At 34.8% G+C, this 27,444-nt stretch overlaps 1 protein-coding gene across 2 annotated transcripts in view; it reads right to left on the bottom strand.

Moving 5' to 3' along the window:
• Atl1 (atlastin GTPase 1) overlaps nt 1-27,444 on the bottom strand; it is a 62,998-nt gene that overhangs the window by 25,802 nt on the left and 9,752 nt on the right. For both annotated transcript variants that reach the window (XM_047539047.1, XM_047539045.1), the window contains exons 2-6: nt 12,322-12,569; nt 6,906-7,040; nt 6,359-6,463; nt 5,578-5,628; nt 2,447-2,503 (exon numbers count right to left, since the gene is read on the bottom strand). In XM_047539047.1, coding sequence (XP_047395003.1) covers nt 2,447-2,503; nt 5,578-5,628; nt 6,359-6,463; nt 6,906-7,040; nt 12,322-12,569 — 596 coding nt within the window. The remainder of the gene's footprint in view (nt 1-2,446; nt 2,504-5,577; nt 5,629-6,358; nt 6,464-6,905; nt 7,041-12,321; nt 12,570-27,444) is intronic.

The raw sequence follows: 27,444 nt of genomic DNA, 5'->3' as shown, positions 1-27,444 counted from the left end.
CATAATGCCAGCAATTTACTTACAAGTGGCAATATCTTAAAGTGTTTCCTATTGTTCATTTTCAAGTCACTGGCATTTTTTACCAAAGACAGTATTTCTATCTTCCTATCTATTCCATCAGAGCATTGGTTAGTCTTTTGTTTTCAGTGTATCTGCTAATGTATAAAGAGCAGTGACACCTGCTGGTAAGACCTAAGGTTCCTTTATAGAATTTACAATGGAGTTCCCCAACCCATATATGCCAATGGTACTACAGTAACAAATTCAGAGAAAAGTCAAAGTGATAGTCTAATTGCCATACAACAGTTCACTATCAAAAGATTTAAAAAGGAAGACAACAGAGTCTAGGAGGTACTATGAACCATATAGCAGATTTTATTCTATCTCATCTCCTGCCCTGCCTCATCCCCTTGACCTCAGCGGAGAAATTCATGCTCCTTCATTCACAGCACATCATCATCTCTCCATGAAAAGGCCCTTTCTTGCTATATTTTATCGTATTTTTCCCAGATCTGCACTCCTAATCTTCAGCCATCCTTTCCCACCCACCCCAATGTAATACTTTATTTTGTGTATGAGAATTTTTAAAATAAAAAATAGTATCATGTTATATATCTCATACTTTTTGTATGAATATTAACACTCTAATCATACAGTTCTATGTACGTTTGATCCATTGCCTTTGAACATTACAAAGTATTCCAGAGTATGCTTTCCACCATATTTTATGAATCCATTTTTCTAGTGACGGTCACCTAGGTTGCTTCCATCTTTCTTCTACTACTACTTAGAAATCATTTAATAAATAAAAAATGTATGTTTATATTTGCTACATATTCACCAATTCATTTACTCATAATTCATTCTTGCATTAGTAAAAAAACTCATGTATCTAGTAATCCTTTTTCTTCAAGTTTGTTTTATTTGATATTAATATAGCTATATTAACTTTATCATTTTCCTACTCCTCATGGGCCCCTATCTTCAATAATTTTTTTACTCTTCTGTTAATACTCTTATGTATTCAAAGAAATTTGTAATTTTCTGTGGAGGTTTTTCAACTGTTTTAAGTAAGTTAATCTTAATTAGCTAATCTTCTATTAATAAAAGCATAAGACATCCATTCCACAAATAAGAGTAGTTGATATACTCACATGGTAGCCAGACTCCAAGATGACTCCCCAAATCCCTGCTTTCTGGTGCTCTATCTTTGTTTAGTCCCCTCCCACATTATGCCAGGGCTGGTCTGAATGTCTGACTGATAAAGTATGGCAGAACTGATGGTGTGCTACTTCTAAAATCAGATTATAAAAGATTGTAGCTTCTCTCTCATAATTAGATGACTTGCTTTGGAAAGGAGTATCCTGTGGAAAGGTCCATGTAGTAAGAAGTTAAAGGCTCCATCAACAGAGTAAGGTTGAGAGCAGGTCCTCCAGTAACGTCTTCAGGGAATGTCTCCATGGCCAGCAGCCTGAGTACAACTTCATCAGAGACCCAGAGCCAAAATCACACAGGCTGAGCCACTCCAGATTCCTGACCTTCAAGAACTATCTTAGATTATAAAAGTTTATGGTGTGAGTATGAGTTGTTATGCAGCAATAGAGAACTGTACAGTGCATTTAAATTACTAGCCACTAGATTTACAAATTCTACTTTGCCCTCTATTAATCATTCAGTTTTCCTGTGTGATCAGAGTCCCCTCAGGTTATGAGCTGTCTTGGTTGGTGATGTGCCATTGCAAGGAGAATCTCAGCTCCAGAGGCAGCTTTACCTACCTCTGATAAACTTAGCCTGAAGGAATCAGGCTTGAGATGGACAGTCATTGTGTAAATCTGTACCACCTCCAGGTTCTGTTTTCAAGGACTGTTTGGCTTAATTATAACATCCTTGTTCTTGATACATAAAGAGTGGTAGGCTGAGAAGGGAGCACAAAAGGAACTGCCACTGTTCAATCACTGTTCAATCAGATGCTGTCTGCATGCTATCCTCAGCAGGGGCTGATCTGGTAGCTGTTCTTCTCAGTGGCACTGAAACAGGATAATGTGTGACAAAGCAAAAGGCACCTCCAATTCCCCACCCCCAATGTCCTCTCTGGTGCTCAGTCAGCTTTTGCTGTGGCTTACAGGAATTACCTTTTATGTCTCAGGGGTTTTATTCATTTTTAGCTTTTATGTTGGACAAATTTATCACTTTTCCTTTGGCTTCTGTGACAACTCCAGGGTTGAGTTCAGGGGAGAAGAGCGGATACTCTTGTAGGAATTACATCTTTTTACTTTCTGACTTCTATTTTTTCTTCACATCTAATAGTATTAAATAAGTATTAAAAATGCTTTTTAAATGAAATAAAGGAAACAAGAAACAAACATAACCCTAACTGGTAGATATACCTAGTTATAGTTTTCAGAAAAATCCAGTAAGACTTCGCCATCATTCAAACCTCACTCACCTGAAATGGCTTTAGGAATGTTTCCTCCATTGCCAGTCTGCCATACTCAGTGAAAAGCTGGAAGAAAAATCACACACACACACACACACACACACACAGAGAAAAGAAAGAAAACTTAAGTATTTGTAAGGTTTTACTTCTTTGGCTTACTTCAATTTATTTATTTATTTTTCACCTAACTGTAACAGAATACTACATTTATTAAGATTATAAGAATCAGGGCTGGGCCTGTAGCTCAGTGGCAGAGCACTTGCCTAGCATGTGTGAAGCACTGGATTTGATCCTCAGCACTGTATATAAGTAAATGAATAAATAGATAAATAAAGGCATTCCATCCATCTATAACTACAAAAATTTTTTTAAAAAGATTATAAGAATCATTTTTAGGACATATTAGAGAGATAAAGCAGAACTATAATAATTAGGTATTAAAAATTAAGGATTTAAAGTAACATTTAAAGTGGAGTTGTGGCTCAATGGTAGAACCTAGAATATGTGAGGCACTGGGTTCAGTCCTCAGCACCACATAAATAAAGCAAATAAAGGTATTGTGTCCATCTACAACTAAAAAAATTAAAAATAAATAAATAAATAAATAAAAGTATACTTCCACTGAATACTAATACCTTTTCTTCTTTCTTTGTGTGTGTGTGTTTGTTTTTGTTTTTAGTGCTAGAGATTGAATCCAGGGCCTCATGCATGCCAAGAATATGCTCTACCACTAAACTACTTCCCCAGCCCTGAAACTAACACCTTTTATATCTAGAATGTAGGACAATTCTTTGGAAAGAAGGAGAAGCACGTCAAATGACCTTTCAAAGTAGAACTGGCCTAAGATTAGACTAGAGAGTCATGAACTACGTAGGATACATTTACAAAAGCTGTGACCTCAGGAAACTTAAAGGCACAATAATCTGGACTGTTACAAAGGCATTAGGTGTTTTGTTTAACAAATAGATAATCAAATAAACTGCCTTCTCTTATTTTGTATTGTTCCCAACTGAGACCATGAGACACTATAAAATAAGTTTTTACACTGCCAGAAATGCAAGATTTTGGAGAATGTAGACTTGAAGAGATGACTGTGGCAGGGCCTCTGATTAGAGTTTCATCCAGACAGGCTGATTCCCATATGAACAGAGGAAACACCACTTCATACACAGGACTAAGGTGCCACAGTGGCTTGTTGGAGCTGGTCAAGAATGCTGATACACAAGCACCCCATCCCTGCCCCTTTGGAACAGCACCCACAGCTGTCTTTCCTGTGGGAGCAGTGGGAATCTGGAAAGCAAAGGGTAACTGCTAGGTCCCTGATGAGAGTGATGAAATATGTCCACAAGGCAGTTGCTCCAGGGATTAGACACTCTCATTAGAATCATGTACTAATATAATTTGAATTCATAATCACTTCTGAGAAAGGCTGAGGTATTTTCACTTACAGGAAAAACTGAAATGACCTCAAAAAACTATTACTTACTCAATATTAAAGTCTAAAATTAATAATTTGTTGAAACACCTAAACTGGTATTGAACAGTTCCATGGATTAATTTAGAAAGTCATTGGTTAGTTTACAACATATGCCCAAAGAAGTAATTACTCTTATTATGAGAAAGTATCTATTCAACTAGTCAAAGTATTGCCTAATTGTCATACTGTGATATACTAGAAATAAACTTGATAGTAATGCTGAATGCAAACTCCAATTGATATTTACAATGTTACTTTGCTCCATCATCCTTTGTATCTGCTAAATGTTCACATCTTGCTTCATGGCTCTGATTGCCAAGATAATATAATATACTGAAAGTAAATTTTTCTATAAAATATGCAGATGGAAAACTATCAGAGAAACAATAGTTTTGCTATCTATCAAAAATAACATGGGGTGGGGCTGGGATTATAGCTCAATGGTAGAGTGCTTGCCTAGCATGAGTGAGGCACTGGGTTCCATCCTCAGCACCACATATAAATAAATAAATAAAATAAAGGTATTGTGTATATCTCAACTAAAAATATTTTTAAAAAAAGAAAGAAAGAAAAGAATAACATGATCCCAGTGACTTGGGAGAGTGAAGCAGGAGGATCCCAAGTTTGAGGCCAGCTTCAGCAACTTAGCAAGGCCCTAAGTAATTAATTGAGACTCTGTCTCAAAGTTAAAAAAAATTTTTTTTTAAAGGGCTGGGAACATAGCTCAGAGGTAAAGCACTCCAGGGTTCAAGTCCTGATATCAAAAAAAAAAAAAAAAAAAAAAAGAATAGCATGAACCGCTGGGCATGGTGGCACATGCCTATAATCCCAGGGACTCTGGAGGCTGAAGCAAGATGATGGCAAGTTCACAACAGTCTCAGCAAATTAGCAAGTCTCTAAGCAACTTAGCAAGACCCTGTCTCAAAATGAAAAATAAAAAATGGCTGGGAATGCAATGCAGTGGTTAAATGCACCTGGGTCTAATCCCCAGTGTCAAAAAATACAAAATAAAACTAACACAAATTGAAGGGAACAGGAAGTGTTACTGAGATGAGAATTATCTCTAGCAAACATCTGATCCTTTACTTAACTGAGATTCAAGTGTGGCTTGGAGATGGAAAGGAGCACTGAGTCCAGTCAGATGACCTGACTTTCATTCCCACTCTACCACTAATTAGCCATATATGTGAGCTTTATCAAGTCATTTATTTATTTTCAGATTTATTTTCCCCAATTATAAAATGTAAAGGATAAACTGAGTGTCACCAGGTCTCTTTCAGATCTAAAAAAAATTCTGTGAGTTATTATGAGGTAGCTTTTAACAGCTCACAGGGGGGGGGGGAAAAAACTAGCATATAACATATATCCTACCAGTGATTATCAAATCCCTGATCTTAAAACTTTAACTTCACATTCTGGGTAATTTTTAAGCCTAAAAATGTTTTTCTATTTTAATTTGCCATATATTTTCATATATCCAAGAATGATAGCAAGTAGCTTTATGGAAACAAAGGAATTTGAAAACTGAATTAGAAATAACAAAACAAGAAACTCGAAAATAGGATAACCCTCACTGGGTAATGTTTCTAACCCACTCTCCAAAGTTCTGCTATGCGTGTTCAAAAAAAGTCTACCATATAAATAAAAAATAGAATATTGTTACCTGAAGGTGCTGAAGATCATCTTCCTGGACATTTTGGGATAAATTATATACCTTAATTATAAAATCAAAATGAGAGGATAATCAGCATCATCCTAAGCACTTTGTCATACTCTATTTTTATAAATATCAATTATTACAAAAATTAACTCTCTTACATACATCTTTATATGATGAAGTTTTAAAGAAAGGACTAAGAAAGCTTGAGAGACAATAAACAATGTGTAGTGATATAAAAATTTTCCAGAAATATAAGTTACCTGCTCTGGAATCAGAATTTTAAAATTATTTTATGAACGTAATTCAACAATTAGTTAATAAAATAACAATTCTTCTAAGCATACCAAAATAATGGTGTTATAGACAATGTGCTAAATTTGAACAACCCATATGGAAAATTATGTTTTGAAAAGTTATGTTGATTTATTCACAATTTGTTATTTTATTTATTTCTATTTTATAGAAAGTTCCATCATATGGAAATTTGGCTCTGAATGTCCTTGTATTATTGCTTCATGAATAGATCTCAGCATCAACATCTTTTTTTTTTTTGTCAAAATATGTCAAAACGTCAAAGAAAAGTTAAATATAGTTATATATAGTTAAAGCACAGTAACAAAAACAATTCTACTCTTACAGAAATCACAAGAACTGGTATGCTAATTGAGCAAAATAACATATGATGTACATTTCTATTGTTTGTCTCACTACCATGTGTATGTAGAAATACATACATTATAAATTTTAGCTAAAGAAATACCCACCCAAATGAATTTATTTTTACCTGTATAGAGCTGATCATTGTGCTAAGGGCAAATACTGTGGCCGAATCTCTCAAAGTTGACTGACTATCAAAGGTTCCCTGAGTATCCATCAATAACACTGCAACCTATAAGCAAGTAGAGTACATTATTGATATTGTATAGAATATTTAGGAATATTACAGTTACTACAATATTAACACCATAAGAACTAAAGGAAATCATTATTAATGAATATTTAATAGATAATTTCTTAAACATGCCATGAATACCATAGGGAATCAAAATATCAATTAGAGCTTATTGTAATAATTTTCACTGCTGATCCAACATTAATTTAATACAGCATTGAAACACGTGTGAATAATGGCTTGCTGATCTGATATCCTACTGTACTTATGATTTTTCCTACCATGATCATTAAAAAGACAAACAAGGATTATTCAACAGGATACTATATCCCCCTTTAAGTTTCATGTCAAATGGCCAACATTCATTTTCAGAAGAGTATTTTCAAGGTGACTCTTGCAAGTAAAAGTTCAATTTTACTTAGAAAAGTTAGTGTCATACCTTTTTACCATCAACTTTATTGATTAGGAAAACTTCACTCCATATCTGGATTCCTGTGGTTTCTCGTTCAGACCCACCTCTCCATGAAAATCCAGTCAATGGTTCATTGTAATCTCCAAGCCAATCAACTGATTCCTATAAATTTAATAAAGTGTATCATATATACCTGGATATATGTAAAACATTTTTATTCATTCTTTCCAATTCCTATTTCTTAATTCTAGTCAAAAGAAACACGTGGGGGCTGAGGTTATAGCTCAGTAGTACAGTGTTCACCTAGCACATGTGAGGCACTGGGTTCAATCCTCAGCATCACATAGAAAAATAAATAAATAAAATTTTTTAAAAATAGTGAACACAGGAAACAACCACAAAACCACTTTAAATAAATAAATGAGAAACATGTACATTTATTGCATTGATACATTTTATTCACTAAAAAAAAAATTACAGAGAAGCAACCATCTGCCACATTTTTATGCTAGGTTTTGTGGATACAAAAATGAAAAGATACCATTCCAGACAAGAGGACGCTCATGGCCTAATGGGGAGATAGACATGCTAGCAAACCATTTTGGTACATTATATGTGTGTCAAAATGGACATGTAAATAAAGCATCAATGGCATAATAGAAAACAGAATAACTCTTGATCGGTAATACTTCATAGAAGAGGTAATATTTGAAGAATATTTAGAAATTTTCCAGGTGAGCAAACTTGGAGAAGGCATCCAAGGAAAGAAGGAAGGGAGAGGGAGGGAGGGTGAAGAAGAGGGCAAGAAGGGAGGGAAGGAGGGGGCATATTATGTAAGACTATACACAAATGCTTTGGTATGGGGATTGGTAGAAATGAGTAACCAGGAGAGTCTGGACAGATCCTGGTAAGGTGCCTAACCAGTTAGATTTCGTCCTATAGGCAGTAAGTAGTTATGAAGACGAGATAAATTAGCATCTTACCGGAGTGGGAAGATTATTGTATAAGCAGTGAAAGACTGATGAATAAGGAAGAGAAATAATAATTAGGAAGGACAAAGGGGGTTTATTATAAAGATCTAAAATATTGAGGGCCTAACATAGAGTGAGAACAGTGGGGAGAAATAGAAGGGTACAGATACACGAGGGATTTGAGAAGCCAAAGGAAGAGAGAATAGAAGAAATAGTCAATTATATAATGACTAAAGATCAAATAAAACAAGGAAGAAAAAGTATCCCTTATACTTAGTAATCAAGTAACTGGTGAAATAATTAATTATACTCATTTTGATATCTGTTACAGAGAATAATTTGTTAGTTTTTAAAGACCTCATTAGATAATCCTTAAATTTTAAGCCTTATATTAATTACAGTAAAAAAATAAACTAATGCAGAGGAATTTGGGAATAGATTACTTGATTTAATAAGAAGTCTCATAAACCACTATAAAGGAAATTTTTATTTTGTTATATCCTGTCTTATTCTGTAAAGCAATTTTAGATCCTTATACAGAGCTCAGTTTTGGTTCTTTCATGAATTGGTTTCATTGTCCAGCTTTCTCAATCTTATTTCCTCTTCATCTCCAAAACAATATAATTTCCACTTTATGGAGGAAAGTATGCCTTCTGTTTAATGCAAATACACTCATTCCTCTTAGCCTAAAATGTCTCTTCTTTCTCTCTTGGTTCAGATTTTTCACATCTTCAAAATCTACCTTAAGTTTTAATATGTCTTATGAAACCTTCCCCAATAACTTCTGCCCATACAGATATGTCATTTCCCTGAACTACATTCAGAAATGTAAAAACTGGCATTTCATGATGCCCTAAATATTGCATGTATCTTAATTTGGTCTCCTTAGTCAAACCATGAGTGCAAAATCTAAAACTTTGTTAGTATCCTCCATAGTTTGTAGCATAATATAGGGCATATAGGAAGTAACCAATACATACTAATTGATTAGAAATTTAAATTAGTCTAATAAAATGTTGTCTGAAAGAGAGTCTTAGGATGTATACTTCGATGAATAAATTCTGATGATTATGAATTTGAAGACCAATAACATTATTGTGACATTAACTCAGGTCAAGGATCTACCTAAGATCTTTATGAAAATGTAAGTTTGAAAAATAATTTTTAAAGACAAGGAAAATGACCACAAGTATTTACTTTTGCAGATTAAAAAATTCAGCTAATTTCATTCATTCAGGCATGTATTAATATATTTCTTCAAAAATTCCACCATTTGACCCAGTTATCCCACGCCTTGGTTTATACCCAAAGGACTTAAAATCAGCATACTACAGTGACTCAGCCACATCAATGTTTATAGCAGCTCAACTCACAAAAACTAAACTATAGAACTAACCTAGGTGTCCCTCAACAGATGAATGGATAAAGAAAATGTGGTAAATATATATAATATAAATAAATATATATACACACACCACACACACACACACACACACACACACACACACCACATACACACACATACATACACACAATGGAATATTACTCAGCTTTAAAGAAGAATGAAATTATGGCATTTGCTAATAAATGGATGAAGTTGGAGAATATCAGGCTAAGTGAAATAAGCCAAACCCAAAAACCCAAAGGCCAAATGTTTTCCCTGATATGTGGATGCTAATTCATAATGGGGGTATTGCTAGGGAAGAATAGAGTAACTTTAGATTAGGTAGACGGTGGTGGAATAGAAGGGGTATGGGGGTAGGAAGGATAGTATAGTGAAACAGACAATACTACCCCATATACATATATGACTGCATGACCAATGTGACACTACAATATGTACAAACAGAAAAATGAGAAATTATACTTCATGTATATAAGATTTGTCAAAATGTATAAATGCATTCTACTGTCATGTACAAATTTGTTATCAGAACAAATAAAAAATAAAAAATAAATTAAGTTACTTAATGAAAGCCAAACTCAGAAACTCAAAGGTCAAATGTTTTCTTTCATATGCAAAACTAGAGTAAAATTAAGGAAAGGGGGAGGAAAGGACAGGAAAACACAAAGGGAAGATCAGTGACGTAGAAGAAGGTGATGGAGAGGCACAGTGGGGGGATGCGTAAGGGGAGGCAATTCGAAATAAATTCTAAAAAAAATCATGTTATGTGCATATATAAATACACTCAGGGACTTTCACCTTTATATATAAGTAAAAAGAACCAATCAAATATAAATAAATAGATAAGCATAAGTTAGTCTAGTAGAATAGAGGAAGGAGAATTGGAGAGGAGAGGGAGAACAGGAGGGAAAGGGAGGAGGATCATGAACTGAAAACAAATTCCATGCATGTATGAGTTTGTTGGGATAAACCCAACTACTATGTATAATTACAAAGCTCTAATAAAAAATAATCTATTGATTACTATGTTCTAGTATGGGATAAGCTTAACAACAGTTTTCCTGCTAAAAGGACACAAATTATCACATTCAAAATCAAATTTTGCCATTCTAATATGAATGGTAATTATACATGCAGATATTGAAGCAGAATTTGGTCTACACAAGTCAATGATACATGCCTTTGTGCAAGGAACAGCAAAACAAGTGTTCCTAATCTGTTATTCTTCTTAATGCTCTACTAAGGAGAAGAAAAGCAGATCTGGCACACTCAGTCCAAGCAAACAATCTTTACCACAAGCAACATAACAGATGCTACTCAGTACTTAATACTAATGTTTAACAATCGTAACTACAAATGTGCCTAAAACCCAAAAGAGTGGAAAACATATTAATTTTGATTCAAATTTTCAATTAAGTAGAATACTACTGTTGATATGCCAGAAATCAGGATTAGTAAAAAATTTGCTTGCTTTCAAAGCCTGGATTATTTCAGTAGTTCTGTCCTTGGTTTGTTTGAATTGAGGTCAGAGATAGAAGTGTTAAGTTAATATCACATGATTGTTTTAAAAACAGTTCATCTATAAAAGATCAATCTAAAATTAAATACATGAAATGAAGTTCTTTTGTAGTGTGTCTACTCTACCTAATCATTCATATATGTACTAGACTTGCTCCAGGTAAAAGGAGAGGAGAACAGGAGGAAAAAAACCCAATATTTTCCATGCCCAACCTTCTGTTCCTCAATTTAAGTCTCCTATTTATCCTTCTGCTTTTGGTCTATTCTAGGTCTCTTAAAGTTTCATTTCTGGGTCACATTGTTTTCTCAAACACTATGATACTATCAGTTGCTTCCAGGGGTAGGGTTAGGTGAGAAATAACTGGGAGAGGCTGAGGGAACTTTATGGTTTTTCTGGAGCAATGCTGATGCTCCTTATCCTGACAGGGTTTTGGATTACACGGGCATATGATTTTTTTGTCAAAAATCAGAAAATAAACATTTAAGACTTGTGTGTTTCATTGTATGCTAATTTTACTTCAAAATTTCAAAACTGGGGACTGGGATTGTGGCTCAGTTGTAAGCGCTTGCCTAGCAGGTGTGAGGCACTGGGTTCGATTCTCAGCACCATATATAAATGAATAAAATAAAGGTCTATCAACATCTAAAAAATATTTAAAAAATTTTTTTAAACTGAATTTTATATATTTAAATATTTGTGCAAAAGTATACTGATGTCAATAACTTACTTTGAAACTTATCAAAAAATAAGATGGAGAAGCTGGGTACAGTGGTACACATCTGTAGTCTGTAGTTCCAACACTTGGGAAGTCAAGGCAGGGGAATCACTTGAGCTCAGGAGTTTGAGACTAGCCTGGGCAACATACTCCTCTCAAAAAAATGAAAAATTAAGATGGTGTGATGGATGGTTAGAAAGAAGAATGAAGAACTGGGGCTGTGGCTCAGTGGTAGAGTGCTTCCCTAGCATGTGTGAGGCACTGGGTTCAATTCTCAGCATTGCATATAAATAAATAAATAAATAAATGTTCATTGACAACTAAAAATATTTAAAAAAAAAAGAAGGATGAAGATATGGAGATATATATGACAAAGCAAGGATATTAAACTTAATAAAAAAATGTAGGTGGTGAGTACCCAGGTGTTCACTGTACAATTCTTTTAGCTTTGCTACCTGCTTGAAAAATGTCATAGTAAGTGTTGGGGAGAAGTTATTACAATATAAAAGTTATGGCAAAAGTTATTTGATTTTTAAACACTGTAGCATGTAAGTTCATAATCATATCATTATGCTAGTGTCCATGTTTAAAAAGGTAAAATATTAAGTTATATTCTCAGGGAAATATAGCAAAGTGGCTTCAGACAAAAGTGGTCTGTGTAGTTTGTTTCCAAAGCACTGAGGTTGGAATGGTTACACCCACAGCATTTACATTTAGGTACATACTTAAGAGTACATAACAATAGGAATAGAATTATTAAACACAACTAAATAAAAACACAAAGTGGGAAAAGCATATAAACAAGGAAACTTTTTAAGGAACCTCTTACCTACCTGGTTGTACATGTATCGCAACATGAAGTCCATCAGAAATGACTTTCCTTTTCTAAAGGCTCCAGCAACAGATACCGCAACTACTTCCTTGTCCCTGACAGCCTCAGAGAGAAGGATCCGATTTAGTGCGGTTTCATCTAACTCAAAAGAATGGTCATCTTTGACAATGAGGACTTGGACAGGTCCTGCCTTTTTCACTGGCTCCTCCTCTTCTGAACTCCAGTCACATGTCTTCTCTGAAAATCCACCTGTTGAAGAAGCAGCAACTGGTCCAGTCAATCATCTTGAAATGCCAAGAAATATATTATTCGTGACTCTCAAACATCTGACACAGAGTGGAACTGGAAAAGTTCATACTAATGACATTTTAATGTCATTCACACCATATCCCAGAAAGACATAAATGGAACTTTCTGAACATGTGACTGTATCAATAGAATTTTGAGACATTTATTAGTATCTATATTTTTGACATATGAGGAAATTAAGAATCTAATTAAGTAATTTTCCCAAGACCATACTTACCAGGAAGTGACAAATCTAAGTTCATAGAGATAATAATTTTCAGCCTGGGATTAGATCTCAGCTATCTACATTTTCATCCCAGATCTTTCCACTATAATATTCTGCTTCTTTAGTGATAATTCCTGCACAACACATAAATGGGCTCATTTGCTTTGCATCAAAAGATCAGAAAGTGAATACACACGCACCAGTTAATTCCTCAGATCAGATATATGCCCTACCGTCAATAAATAAATCTTCAATAATTGTTCTGGACTGAAAAACTTGTGTTCTCCCCTCCCCAAATTCATATGCTAAAGTCCTAATACTTTATGATATTGTTATAGCAGCCCAAACTAAGATGATAATAAAAATAAATAATAATAAAAATAATATATTTCCTTTTTTGTATTATCAGTCAATGCAACGTTGAATAGCAGAGGTGATGATGAACATCACTTTTGATTTTATAATATTAATTTTGAAACAAACTGGTCTCTTAAATAATCTTTCATCTAAATTTTTGAAAGTATATTTAAATAGACATTCTGCATAGTGTCTATTTGATAAGAAGTCTTATAACTAAAGAAAAACAAGACAATTGTCTCTCTTGGCATACTTATAAATGAGTCTTCAGATTACATTGATGTATACTATATCTCACATTGACAACTTTCTGTGTATAATTGTTCATTTATTAAAATAATAATACTATTGAAATACTGCAAATATACCACAAAGTTTTAGTTTCATTAATGGAAATAATTACATATTATATACTAATACCTGCTGAACAATAGCACAAAGCATCTGGTGATAATAGACTATTGCATCTAGCCATGAATTAGAGTTGTTCTCCTTGAAAAGTTAACTGATTTGGTATCTGAAAGATAATAGATTCTATATTGCCATATTGCAGAAACTGGAGTACAAGAATCTTTGTTTAAATCCCAACTTTACAATTTACAACATATATGAGGTTGTGGAAATTTCTTAACTTCCCAATGGCTCACTATCCACCTAAAAAATGAGATTGGACTGGATGTAGCTCAGGGCCTAGCATGGCTAGCATCCCCAGCACCTCAAAAAGAAGAAAGAAAGAAAGAAAGAGAGAGAAAGAGAGAGAGAGAGAGAGAGAGAGAGAGAGAGAGAGAGAGAGAGAGAAAAGGAAAAGGAGAAAGAGATTAATAAAGGTACCTACAAATATCAGAGGCTTTGTGAAGGTTAAATGAAGTAATACTATTTGACTGAAAACATCTGACAAATAGCACATGCTTAATAAATGGTGATTGCTATTAATACTATCATTTTTTATTATATATTCATGTTTGATTCTGGTACTACCTGCCCACATAATTTCAGCCTCAACAAGAAAGCCATTTTTGAAGACAGTAAATACAACTATTTATATATTGCAGCTTAGTTATGATCTGGGTATATACTTGATTGTGAGTCATGGATGCTGGATAGATATAATATATTAGATAGAAAAACATCTTGGGAGCAGAATACTAGATCCCAACTTTCTACAGACTGATATAATTCTTGAGGGTAGCCAACTACACATATGCAAGAGGTATTCTTGGGAATGCATGTAGGAATGGAATTTCAGTTATAATTTTTTCAAATATTCAGCTTTACAATGTGATACAAAAGTATCTTTTCCCCACATCCCACCCCAGCAATTTATTAGACATGCTATTGACCCACATCCTTTCCAACGCTTGGTTTTGTCTGACTTCATGATTGTCAATTACATAGGTATAAAAGAGTGTCTCATTGTGGTCTCTGTATATGTTTGTCTAACTGCTAATGAGGTGAGTAATGCCTTTTGTCCATTTTTCTATTAAGTTGTTCATCTTTTTCTTAGTGATTAGTAGTTTTTTATATATTTTGAATGCTAGATCTTTTTTATATGTGTGAGAAAAAATTTAAGGATTTGCTTTTCACTTTCCTAAGGTATTCCTGATGGATAGCAATTCCTAATTTTAATGTACTAGATTTTATTATCTTCTTATGTAGTTAGTACTTTGTCATGTTTAAGAAATCATCCCTTATTAAAAACTCTGAAAGACATCCACATATATTCTAAGTTTTAAAGTTTTGCTTTTGATATATTTAAGTGTTTAGTCCAGGAATTGATATCTGTATAAAGTATGAGGTAGAAATCTGATTTTATTTTTCTATATGAGTTACAACATTTTTCGGAGCTATATTTACCAAAGTCCTTTAGTTCCTCAAGCAGTCTGCCATGGAATCTTTGTCATGAATAAGATACACAAACATATAATGACTTGTTTCTCAGCTCTTAATTCTGATCTGTTCATTAATTTTCCTAATCCCAGCACCAATAAGATGCTATCTTAATGAAAAAATAGTTTTATAAAAAGTTTTTACCTAGAGTGTGGCAAGCCCTTATTATTCTAATTATTATCAATCTTGGACATTTTAGCCTTTAAATATAAATATTAGAATCAATATACTAGTTGAATTTTTATTAAACTTATATTAAATTTATAGATTTTTCAATTTGGAAAGAATCAATATTACTATGGTAATAAGTTTTTAAATCCAGAAACATGGGTTCTCTCTCCATGTATTTTTGGTCTCTAATTCCCTTCAGTGAAGTTTTTATAAATTGGGGAGGTTACAGAGAGGTTTATTACATATATTCCTAAGTACATTGTAGTTTTTATTGCTAATTATGACTGGTTTATCTGTTGTTGTTTTATTTATGTTTTCTTTTTTGGATAAAGAACTGTAATTGTAATGTACTGTCTGATATTGAAACATTTACAAAACTATTATTTCCTATAAATTTTACATAGATGCTTTTGGACTGTTAAAATGTAGAAGTAGAAATAAAACTTACGAATAATGACAATTTTATTCCCAAGTTGTAAATGGAGTAATCTAATGAAAGACATTTAAGATCTCTACAGAAAAATATAAAATATTACTGAAAGAAGGACACAGATGTTCTCAGGTTAAAAGACTCTACGTTGTAAAAGTGTCAATGTTCTCCATTGACCCACAGATTGGTTAGAATTCCAATCAAATCTTCAGCAATCTTTCTTGTACAAATGAACAACTCATATGGAAAGGCATACAAAGAACTGAGAATAACAAAGAAAATCTTAAAGAACAAAGTTGGGAACTTACATTAACAGGCACCAATAGGTATTTAAAATCTATAGTAATTAAGACAGGCTGATGTTTTTATAAGCACAAACAAACTGGATCGGAGATTTCAGAAGCAGATCCACATATACACATTCATCTGATTAACCACAAAGATACAACTGCAATAAATGAAAAGGATGATTTTTTTAATAAATTATGCTAAATCAAATAAAAAGCTACATGGGGAAAAAATGAACCCCCACTTCAATCTCTCACCATACACAAAAATCTATTTCAAGCCAAGCGTGGTGGTGCACACTTGTATTCACAATGATTTAAGAGGCTGAGACAGGAGGATTGAAAGTATGAGGTCAGTCTCAGCAACTTACTGAGGACCTATGCAACTCAGTGAGACAGTCTCAAAATAAAAAATAAAAAGCAGGGATAGGGTTGTGGCTCAGTGGTACAGCACTTGCCTAGCATGCGTAAAGCACTGGGTTTGATTCTCAGTACCACATATTAATAAAGGAATAAAATAAAGATCTATCAACATATAAAAAATATTTTTAAAATACACTTTAAACTTTTTAAAAAATAAATAAAAAGGACTGAGATGTGGCTCAGTAGTTAGGTGCCCCTGGGTTCAGTCCCTGATACAAAAAAAAAAAAAAAAAAATCTATTTCAAATAAATGGATACAAATTTGCAATTGATAAGAAACATGTCAAATGACTCTACACATATGGAAAGATATTAATTGACATGCAAATAAAAATGAAAATAATTGATAACCTTTTTTATATATCAGATTTATGAAAATTAAAAGTGTGATAATTCCTTGTATTGGTTGAGATGTGAACTTGTATTCTCAGGCACGGCAGGTGGAAATTAAAATGGATATAGTGGGCTGGGGTTATGGCTCAGTGTTTGCCTAACATGCTCAAGATCTTGGGTTCTCAATTCCCACTGCTGGAAAAAAAAAAATTATCCAGGATTCGATCCGCAGCACTGCTAAAAAGAAAAGAAGAAAAGAAAAAATGGACAGAGCACTTTTGAGAAGTAATTAAGCAATAATTATAAAAAACACAAATGTATATACTCCCTCATCCAGAAACGTTTTTTCAAGGAATTCATTCCACAGATATACTCATACACATACAAAACACCAGAAGCAATATAAATGTCCATCAATTAAGGACTTTTTAATGAATTATGAACTATATGGTAATCAACCTATGAACTATAAGGTAATTACAAAGAATGAGGAATCTCATTTAAAATAATTGCTATCTAGAGTCTCAAGGACGATGTTGAATAGAAGTGGTGAAAGAGGGCATCCCTGCCTTGTTCCAGTTTTTAGGGGGAATGCTTTCAGTTTTTCACCATTTAGAATGATATTAGCCATGGGCTTAGCGTAGATTGCCTTTATAATGTTTAGGAATGTTCCCACTACCCCAATTTTTTCTAGTGTTTTGAGCATGAAGGGATGCTGTATTTTATCAAATGCTTTTTCTCGTCCTTGAGACTCTAGCCAGAGCAATCAGACAAACCAAAGAAATTAAAGGGATACGAATAGGAAAAGAAGAACTCAAACTATCCCTGTTCGCTGATGACATGATTATATATTTAGAGGAACCTGGAAATTCCACCAGAAAACTTTTAGAACTCATAAGTGAATTCAGTAAAGTAGCAGGTTACAAGATCAATGCTCATAAATCCAATGCATTTTTATACATAAGTGATGAATCTTCAGAAAGAGAAATTAGGAAAACTACCCCATTCACAATAGCATCGAAAAAAATAAAATACTTGGGAATCAATCTCACAAAAGAGGTGAAAGACCTCTACAATGAGAACTACAGAACACTAAAGAAAGAAATTCAAGAAAACCTTAGAAGATGGAAAGATCTCCCATGTTCCTGGATAGGCAGAATTAATATCGTCAAAATGGCTATACTACCTAAAGTGCTATACAGATTCAATGCAATTCCAATTAAAATCCCAATGATGTACCTTGCAGAAATAGAGCAAGCAATTATGAAATTCATCTGGAAGAATAAAAAACCTAGAATAGCTAAAGCAATCCTCAGTAGCAAGAGCGAAGCCGGGGGTATTGCAATACCAGATCTTCAACTCTACTACAAAGCAATAGTAACAAAAACGGCATGGTATTGGTACCAAAATAGACAGGTAGATCAATGGTACAGAATAGAGGACATGGACACAAACCCAAATAAATACAATTTTCTCATACTAGACAAAGGTTCCAACAATATGCAATGGAGAAAAGATAGCCTCTTCAACAAATGGTGCTGGGAAAACTGGAAAACCATATGCAATAGAATGAAACTAAACCCCTATCTCTCACCCTACACAAACTCAACTCAAAATGGATCAAGGACCTCGGAATCAGACCAGAGACCCTGCATCTTATAGAAGAAAAAGTAGGTCCAAATCTTCAACTTGTTGGCTCAGGATCAGATTTCCTTAACAGGACTCCCATAGCACAAGAAATAAAAGCAAGAATCAACAACTGTGATAGATTCAAACTAAAAGCTTTCTCTCAGCAAAGGAAACTATCAGAAATGTGAAGAGAGAGCCTACAGAGTGGGAGAATATCTTTGCCAACCATACCTCAGATAGAGCGCTAATTTCCAGAATCTATAAAGAACTCAAAAAACTCTACACGAAGAATACAAATAATCCAATCAACAAATGGGCTAAGGAAATGAACAGACACTTCACAGAAGAAGATGTACAAGTAATCACCAGATATATGAAAAAATGTTCAACATCCCTAGTAATAAGGGAAATGCAAATCAAAACTACCCTAAGATTTCATCTCACCCCAATTAGAATGGCGATTATCAAGAATACAAGCAACAATAGGTGTTGGCGAGGATGTGGTGAAAAAGGAACACTCATACATTGCTGGTGGGGTTGCAAATTAGTGCAGCCACTCTGGAAAGCAGTGTGGAGATTCCTCAGAAAGCTTGGAATGGAAACACCATTTGACCCAGCTATCCCACTCCTTCGCCTATACCCAAAGGACTTAAAATCAGCATACTACAGAGATACAGCTACATCAATGTTCATTGCTGCTCAATTCACCATAGCCAGATTGTGGAACCAACCTAGATGCCCTTCAGTTGATGAATGGATAAAGAAACTGTGGCATATTTATACAATGGAATATTACTCTGCAATGAAGAACGATAAAATTATGGCATTTGTAGGCAAATGGTCGAAATTGGAGAATATCATGCTAAGTGAGATAAGCCAATCTCAAAAAACTAAAGGACGAATGATCTCGCTGATAAGCGGATGAGGACATATAATGGGGGGTGGGAGGGGCTAGCATTAGGTTTAGGGTTAGGTTTAGAGTTAGGCTAAGGAGAGCGGCAAGAATGAAGGAAAGAAGGACTGTGTAGAGGGAAAAGAGGGGTGGGAGGGGTGGGGGGAGGGGAAAAATAAAATAAACATCATTACCCTATGTAAATGTAAAAAAATAAAAAAAATAAAATATATTAGAAATAAAAAAAATAATTGCTATCATATTTTATGAAAAATAACTCAAGATACAAAATCTGTATTTACAGTATGGTATTGTCGGGGTTTCGGCCGGACCCCTGGCCCTAGGTGGAGCCTGGCCAAGATGGCGCCTGGCAAGCTGCCAGTGCGGTTGAAAAACTGCTATTCTGCACGTATACAACTAACTTCACCTTGAGGAAGTCTCAGTAATTGGTCAGGGCCTCTGCATGATTCTTGCGTGATTCTTAGGTGCTTCAAGTTATACCCATATACGTCTATCTTCTCCCCACATATCATGAATATTCTAATTAGTTGATATAACCTATATAAGTGACAATAACTTCCCTAAAGAAAAGAAAGAAGAATCAGCTGTTAATAAAGAAGTTTGCCACCCATCACGTCTCCGGGTCGTTCTTGCTGGCGAGAGCGACAAGTGGCGCCGAACCCCGGGAATCTTACGTGCCGCGGAGAGGTGAGTGAGGTGAGCAACGGATCAGTGAAAGTGTGCACCCAGATCTGTCAGTGGACAGGGAGGTTTCCTAGAGACGAGAATATTGTGATTGCGATAAAGTTCCTAGGAACGAGAGGTGAAAGTTTCCTCAAAAAATGGGGAACGAGGTTGCTAGATATCGAATGGAAGGTCCCTTGAAAGAAATTCTTAAAGCTAACGGCACTTCCTTAAAGACAAAAACCGCTCGGGCATTTTTAAAGCAGGTAGAGGAGATTTCACCTTGGTTTCTGGAGGAAGGATTGCTAACTATCCCACAGTGGGAACACCTGGGGGAAGATTTAAAGCGTTGTCCGGTAACGCTCCCAGGGACGTTAGCAGTTTGGTCATTAGTCAGAACTTGCTTGCGTTCCCTTCGGGAGGCTTTACAAAAGGCAGTTGCGCAGGGAGAGGAAGTGTTAGAAAAGGTAAAAGAAGAGTCACAAAAGGGCTCTGTTAGCGCTCAGTCAGATTCTGATGAGAGCGAAGAGGGACTCTCAGAGATGGAGTTAAATAAAATTAGTGAAGAAACAAAGTGTTCTCAAGCTGGTTCAATTAGTCAACAGGCATTAAGGGAATTGGAGAGCATACGGCAGCAGCTAGAAGACAAAAAAAAAGGCGTTACAAAAGGCTTTACAAGAGTTGAGCTTACAAAAATATACAGTGGCACAGCAAAAAAAAAAAAAAAAAAAAAAAAGAGAAAGTACAAATAAAACCACAAACAGAGCACAAAGAAAAAAAAATCAGTTTAGGGGAGGGTCCCCCTAGGCAGAGAGCTCAGCAGCTCCATTCCTTAAAAGTAGTAAAAAATAATGTTTTCTGATTTTCTGCATTCAAACCTAACCTGATTTCTCAACCAGGCAAAAAAGGGGTTAAAAAGTCCTGGGTGATCCTCCCTCCCCCTGCCACATTGGAATGTAACTACAGCATCTCAAGGAGAAAAGGGGGGTAACCTAAAGATAAGAAGAAAAGAAGAAAAAAAGTGTCCGTTTTAAACTCCTGGGCCGCTACACAAAACTAACTTATTCTTCAGGATTCTTGTTTTGTTTTGTTTTTTCTTTAATGCTGTATTTTTGAGCTCATAATTTTGATCCTACATACCTAGGTTAATGATTTTATTTTTGATCAGTTCTATTTTTTATTCAACTGAAGTTTTTGAACAGCTGTTTCATTGCAATGAACATTTACCTATAAAGTTACAAGGCCTTTGATTTTGTGTTATGTGTTATGTTGTGCTGTCTAATGTCATGTTTTGTCTGCGTCAAAACTGAGCGCTCTTAAAATTAAAATTTAAAAATGGATCCAAATACTTTTATTCACGTGATTTAAAAAGGTTCAATTTAAATTGGATAAACTAATGAAAGTAAAATGTCTTTAGAAATAACTCACAACTCTCTAGGTGGTTAAGCTAATAAAATATTGATGTTAATAATATGTCTAATATCAATTGCTTCTAGGACTTTTCTTCAGCAGGAAAGAGGCAACGGATCCTGTTCAGGACACTTGTCTGATATCTCGGTTTTTATAAAATAAATAAATTGGAGTTAACATGTATGGGATTACTCAAATGTGTTTGTAGAGATGTCTGGTTAATTTACAAAGTTAAAATGCTAATCGTTAAATAACATCAAGTACTTTTAACTTCTTAAATTTCATGGGGTAACATACTTAAACATTATTGGTGTTTTCATAGGTTGGTAAATAAAAAGGGGTTAAACTTGCTTTGTGTCATCACTAAATTAAAAACAAGGTTACTAAGAGTTATGTCCTAACAAGTGGAATTCTATATACAAAGGGTCCCAAAAGTTTCAACTGTGTTTCAATTAGAGTACTATAAACAACAAAATATTTAATCTTATTAAAATAGAGCAATTTATCTAAATTCAGAAATTTCATAAGAGTTGTTTCAGATTATAAACAAAAAGGGGTCAACAGATAGGAAAGACAAAATAAAAGGTTCTGGGTTTAAAATGTATTTAATAAAAAGGAAAAGGAAATGTTTCTGGGTAAGAAAGTCTGTGTGTAAGTAAAGGGCAAGTTTCAACAAGTCTGTGTATAACTAAATTGGTTGTATGTATGTAAAACAGCTAAAGCTATTTAAGGTTTTTCCTAAGGTGAAATACTAATGTTCTGATATAAGCCAAAGTTTAATCTATATGGTAAAATGACATGGTAAAATGGCAAGGATTTCTTAGAAACACTAATTCATTCTTAACTTTGTGTCTCTTAAGTTTTATTCTTTAGAACAATTGTCTTAAAAATAGGGGTTTATACAATTATGGTTAAGCAACTGTTAAAGATTGTACTGCATTATAAAGTCTAAATTTTTCTTTAAAAACTAAAATTGGTAAGAACCAATTCCTCACTAAAATTAAAATAACTCTAACCACAGATGTACCTTATAACCCACAAAAACAAGGTATTGTTGAACATACACATCTCACCCTCAAAAATGCTCTTTATAAACAAAAAGGGGGAATAAAGGAGACCTTCAGGTCCCCTAAAGATAAACTTTCTCTTTGTCTCTTTGTTTTGGGGTTTTTTTTTAACTCTGGGCAATAAGGGTAACCCGGTGCTTTACTGGAGCTGCGGCTCAGTTTGTGTGTTTCCACGGAATAAACTAACTTACTACCTCTTTTTAGTCTCTTAGGAGGAACAGTTCAACTATGTAACAAAACAACTGCTTCTCTCAATTGTACTTCAGATTTGTGCTATCCCTCAATGTTAAAATGCTTCTAGGTTCCTGCTGGCAGACTTATGTGTGTTCCTACCTTCCTACCAGTCCCAGTCTCTGTTACAGATGCAGAATTGCCAGTGTTACTATCAAGAAACAGAAGAGAATTTGGCATCACAGCGGCTATGGTCACTGCAATAGTGGTTTCTGCAACAGCAGCACTAGCAACTGCCATACCTACAGCAACAGCAGTCAATCACTTGGCCGAAAATACAGCTGCAGCCTTACAGACTAAAGAGACCCTAAACCAACATCTAACAGCAGGCATACTCCTTATGAACCAGCGAGTGGACTTACTTCAAGAACAAATGGACATTTTACAGGAACTGTTAAACGTGGGATGTATTTATCATCTGGCGGGACTGTGCGTTACACCTGTAGCTTACCATAACTTCAGCTATGCAGCAAACTTGTCTAGAATCTTGTCTGTTCAGCTACGTACCAACTGGTCTTACAAATTTGATAATCTTACTGCTATTCTTAGATCTCAAATTGTTAGCCTTAATGCTACTAGAGTTGATGTAGCTCCAATGTCTGAAGTGCTAAGTTGGTTATCCTCCTCTTTCAGCTTTGTAAAGCAATAGGCAGGAATGGGAGCTCTGTGTACACTCATGGTTATTACTGTTATCTTCCTCTCACGCACTATCATGCGTGTGCGCCAGAGTCAAGCGAGAGATCGTATCATCTTCCATCAGGCCATGGCTGCCCTAGAGGCCGGCAGCTCCCCACAAGTGTGGCTCGCGAGGCTGGACCATTGACCAGACGGGTAAGGTAGTAGGTAACGCCGTACCGACCTAAGACAGGAGCTGTAGCATGCTCTACAGTTATCCGATGACGGGTAAGGACGGTAGTTGACCACTCCGCCTAAGACAGGCTTGGTCCCGAGCTTTTCTTTTAAAAGAAAAAAGGGGGAACTGTCGGGGTTTCGGCCGGACCCCTGGCCCTAGGTGGAGCCTGGCCAAGATGGCGCCTGGCAAGCTGCCAGTGCGGTTGAAAAACTGCTATTCTGCACGTATACAACTAACTTCACCTTGAGGAAGTCTCAGTAATTGGTCAGGGCCTCTGCATGATTCTTGCGTGATTCTTAGGTGCTTCAAGTTATACCCATATACGTCTATCTTCTCCCCACATATCATGAATATTCTAATTAGTTGATATAACCTATATAAGTGACAATAACTTCCCTAAAGAAAAGAAAGAAGAATCAGCTATTAATAAAGAAGTTTGCCACCCATCACGTCTCCGGGTCGTTCTTGCTGGCGAGAGCGACATGGTATAACTGAAAAAAAGTGTGAAAGTGTTTGACATGTTTGAGGAACAGCAAGGAGTATGATATAGATGGAGTAGGTTGGAAAGGTTATGAGGGGTCACATCGGGCAGAGGAAGACAAATCATAGATCTGAGAGGATTTGGGACAATATGGTTACTAGGGGTAAAAGAAAAAGGAAAAACCTCAGTGGATGCTTGTATCTGTATTAATACCTACTCTATCTCTGAATATTAAGTGTGGATGAAATAGATAACTCTGAGCTTGTTTTCGTTTTGTTTTTTCCTTCTTTCTGCAGTGCTGGGGATCAAACCCAGGACTTCACATGTGCTAAGGTTCATGCTCTACCACTGAGCTATATTCCTAGCCCTGAACTTTTTGTTTATATGTTCCAGGCCCTTAAAGAGTCACAAATGTATTTCATAAAGAGGAAAGAGATTGCTTTTAAGTGTGGTTTAATTATGTTGTAAAATAAAACAAATCTATAAAATACTTAGATGGTTAATGAGAAGAAGTCTTATTACAATGTGGACAAAATACCATATTAAAAAAATCTTTACTTTTGATGAGACATTCAGAAATATTGGAGTAGTTTGTTATTAAATAAAAAATGAATGGTAAAGTGAATTTGGGAATGTTTATTTGTAAAAATACAATCATTACTTTATGCCTCAAAGTTAAAAAATTCTTCCTATCTGAAACCTATCATTACCATCAACCTATACCTGTATTTACGGTAATCTACATTTATAAAGCTCCTTAGAAGAGCTTCAACCCAAATGTCTAACTAACTGACAAATGTATAAATCAAATGTGATATAGCCATACACTGAAATGTTATTTAGGAATAAAAAGAAATACAGTACCAATCCATGTTATAATATGGACAAAACCTGAAAACACTATTAAGAAGTCAGCCATAAAGGACCACATATTGCATGATTCAACTTACATAAAAATGTTCATAACAGCCATATATGTGGAGACTGAAAGTAGAGTAGTGGTTGTTTGTGGCTGGGTTTGGGTGGGGATTGGGGGTTGATGGCTAAGTGCTTCAAGGTTTCTTTGGGAGACTAATGAAAATGTTCTAAAATTATGCTGATGGATATACAACTCTGTGAATACACTAAAAGCCACTGGACTATATGCTTTAAATGGGTGAATTATATAGAATATGAAGTATATTTCAATAAACCTGTTAAAATATTTACAAAATCTTTAATTTCTATAAAAGATCAAAAGTGGAAATATAGACTAAAAATACATGGAGAGCACAAACTGTTTTATTTGTATTTTTTGATAAGTTATAAAGAAGCTCACATATAGTAGGTCCTTAGTAAATATTTATTTTTTAAAATTTAATAAAAATAACTTTGAAAAAGGATTAGCTGCTGGGCATTACTAAAAACAAATATTACATACTTGATTCATCCTTCATAACTATGTATTACTACCTATGCAATATATATTATCCTTGTTAGTCTAAAATAATTCAAAAATCCTTTGGAATACACACCAAGTTTCCTCAGCAACAGAGGAAATGAGTTTCAAATGAATTTTGCTGAACTAAACTTATTTCAATTCCCTGAACACTACCCAAATCCTAAAAAGAGAAGGAAAAGGAAATAGATCAGAAGCAAACTGGCTGGGAGTTAGCATTTTACTATGGTTTTATACAAAAATGTATGGCTCACAAGGAGATAACCAACTTGCTGTGGTTGGAATATGCTTTATGCTTTGTGCCCTCTAAGACTCATGTTGAAATATGGTCCCCAGTGTAACAATATTGAATAGTGGTGGGGCCTTTAAGAGGTGATTAGGTCATGGGGGTGTTTCCTTTATGAATGAATTAGTGTCCTTCTCAAAGGACTTGCTTAACTCCCAAGGTAGTCATTGGAGTTCTCTCTCACACAGGACTGGAATAGTTACCCCAAGAGTGGGTTGTTACCAAGCAAAGCTGCCCTTGTTGTATTCTTCCTTTAACATAACCTCTTCAGCTTTTCCACTATGTTATGGTACAACACAAAGGCCCTGACAGATGTGGCTGCATGATCTTGGACTGCCAGCCTCAAGCACTGTAAGTCAAAATAATCCACTCTATAAATCACTCAGTCTCTGGTATTCTGTAATAGCAATAGATAGACAAAATGCCATCATTTTATCTTTTCACATACTTGATCTTATATTCAATATAAGGACTTTTGGGACTTTTACATTCTATATAGTGTTCTAAGTCACTGGAAGCCAGAACTCAGCTACTGAATTTAGATATGTAGAAAAGGAATCTTCAAAAATTTAGAGTATAGAGAATAATCATTTTTACATACTAGAAATGCTATCACAGTATATAACTAATTTTCTTAATTGTAAACTTTGTTAAAAAAATCTATACATCTGTCTCAAAATAAGATTCTAAAAAGGGATGGGGATGTAGTTCAGTTGTAGAATGTCTGCCTAACAGTACTAGGTTCAATCCCCTGTACAGTTGTTATGGTTTGGATCTGAAATGTCCCCCAAAGACTCAGGCATTTAATGCTGGTCCCCAATGCATAGGTGAGCATTTGAGGAATTGAGGGCTCTGAACTCATCAATGGATTAATTAATTGAGGAATTCATAGCTGTATAAATTATTGCAGGGAGTGGAAACTATAGGAGATGGAACCTAGTTGTAGGGAGTAGGTCCTTGAGGTCCTTGAGGGTGTAGCCCTTGGGGATTCTGTCTTGTTCCTGGCCCCTTCCTCTCTGTTTGCTAGCTGCCATGAGGTAAGCAGTTTTCCTCTGCCATACCCATTTGCCATGATGTTCTGCCTTGACTCAGGTCCAAAGCAATGGAACCAGCTGACTATGAACTAAAACCTCTGAAATTTTGAGCCAAAATAAATCTTTCCTCTTTTAAGCTGTTTTCCCCAGGTATTCTGTCACAGTGATAAAAAGTTAATACAATTGCAAGCAATAAATAAATAATAATAAGAAGAAATATAAATGGCTAATAAAAATGGGGGGGGAGTTCAGTTTTCCTAGCAAAGATCCATTAATCAAAAGGAGACAACCTTTTTGGTTATCATAACTAGTAATGGTTAAAAAATACATAAATGTATACACACACACACACACACACAAATTAGAAAGAATAAAAAACATTTTTAAAAATATACATTTCTTTTAACAAAACATTTCCATTTCCTGGAATTTATCCTAAGGAAATTGTCAGAACTGTGCACACATATATCTAAATAGAGGTTCACAACAGCATTGTTTATATAGTAACAAATTGGAAATAATCTAAATACCTAACCTAGGATACTGTAAATAAATTATGTCACAGCAGTATTGTGAAAAATATACAGCCATTTGAAATCATGTAACAGAAAAATACCTAATCATAACAAACTATGTTCACATATTTTAAGAAAAAAAGCAGGTGGAAAATATAGTTTCCACTAAGAAATGCAAACAAATACACAGGCATTTATAGTCC

This window comes from Sciurus carolinensis, chromosome 2 (genome assembly GCF_902686445.1).
Source record: "Sciurus carolinensis chromosome 2, mSciCar1.2, whole genome shotgun sequence".
NCBI classification, from domain to species: domain Eukaryota; kingdom Metazoa; phylum Chordata; class Mammalia; order Rodentia; family Sciuridae; genus Sciurus; species Sciurus carolinensis.
This window is presented reverse-complemented; position numbering and strand designations above follow the sequence as displayed.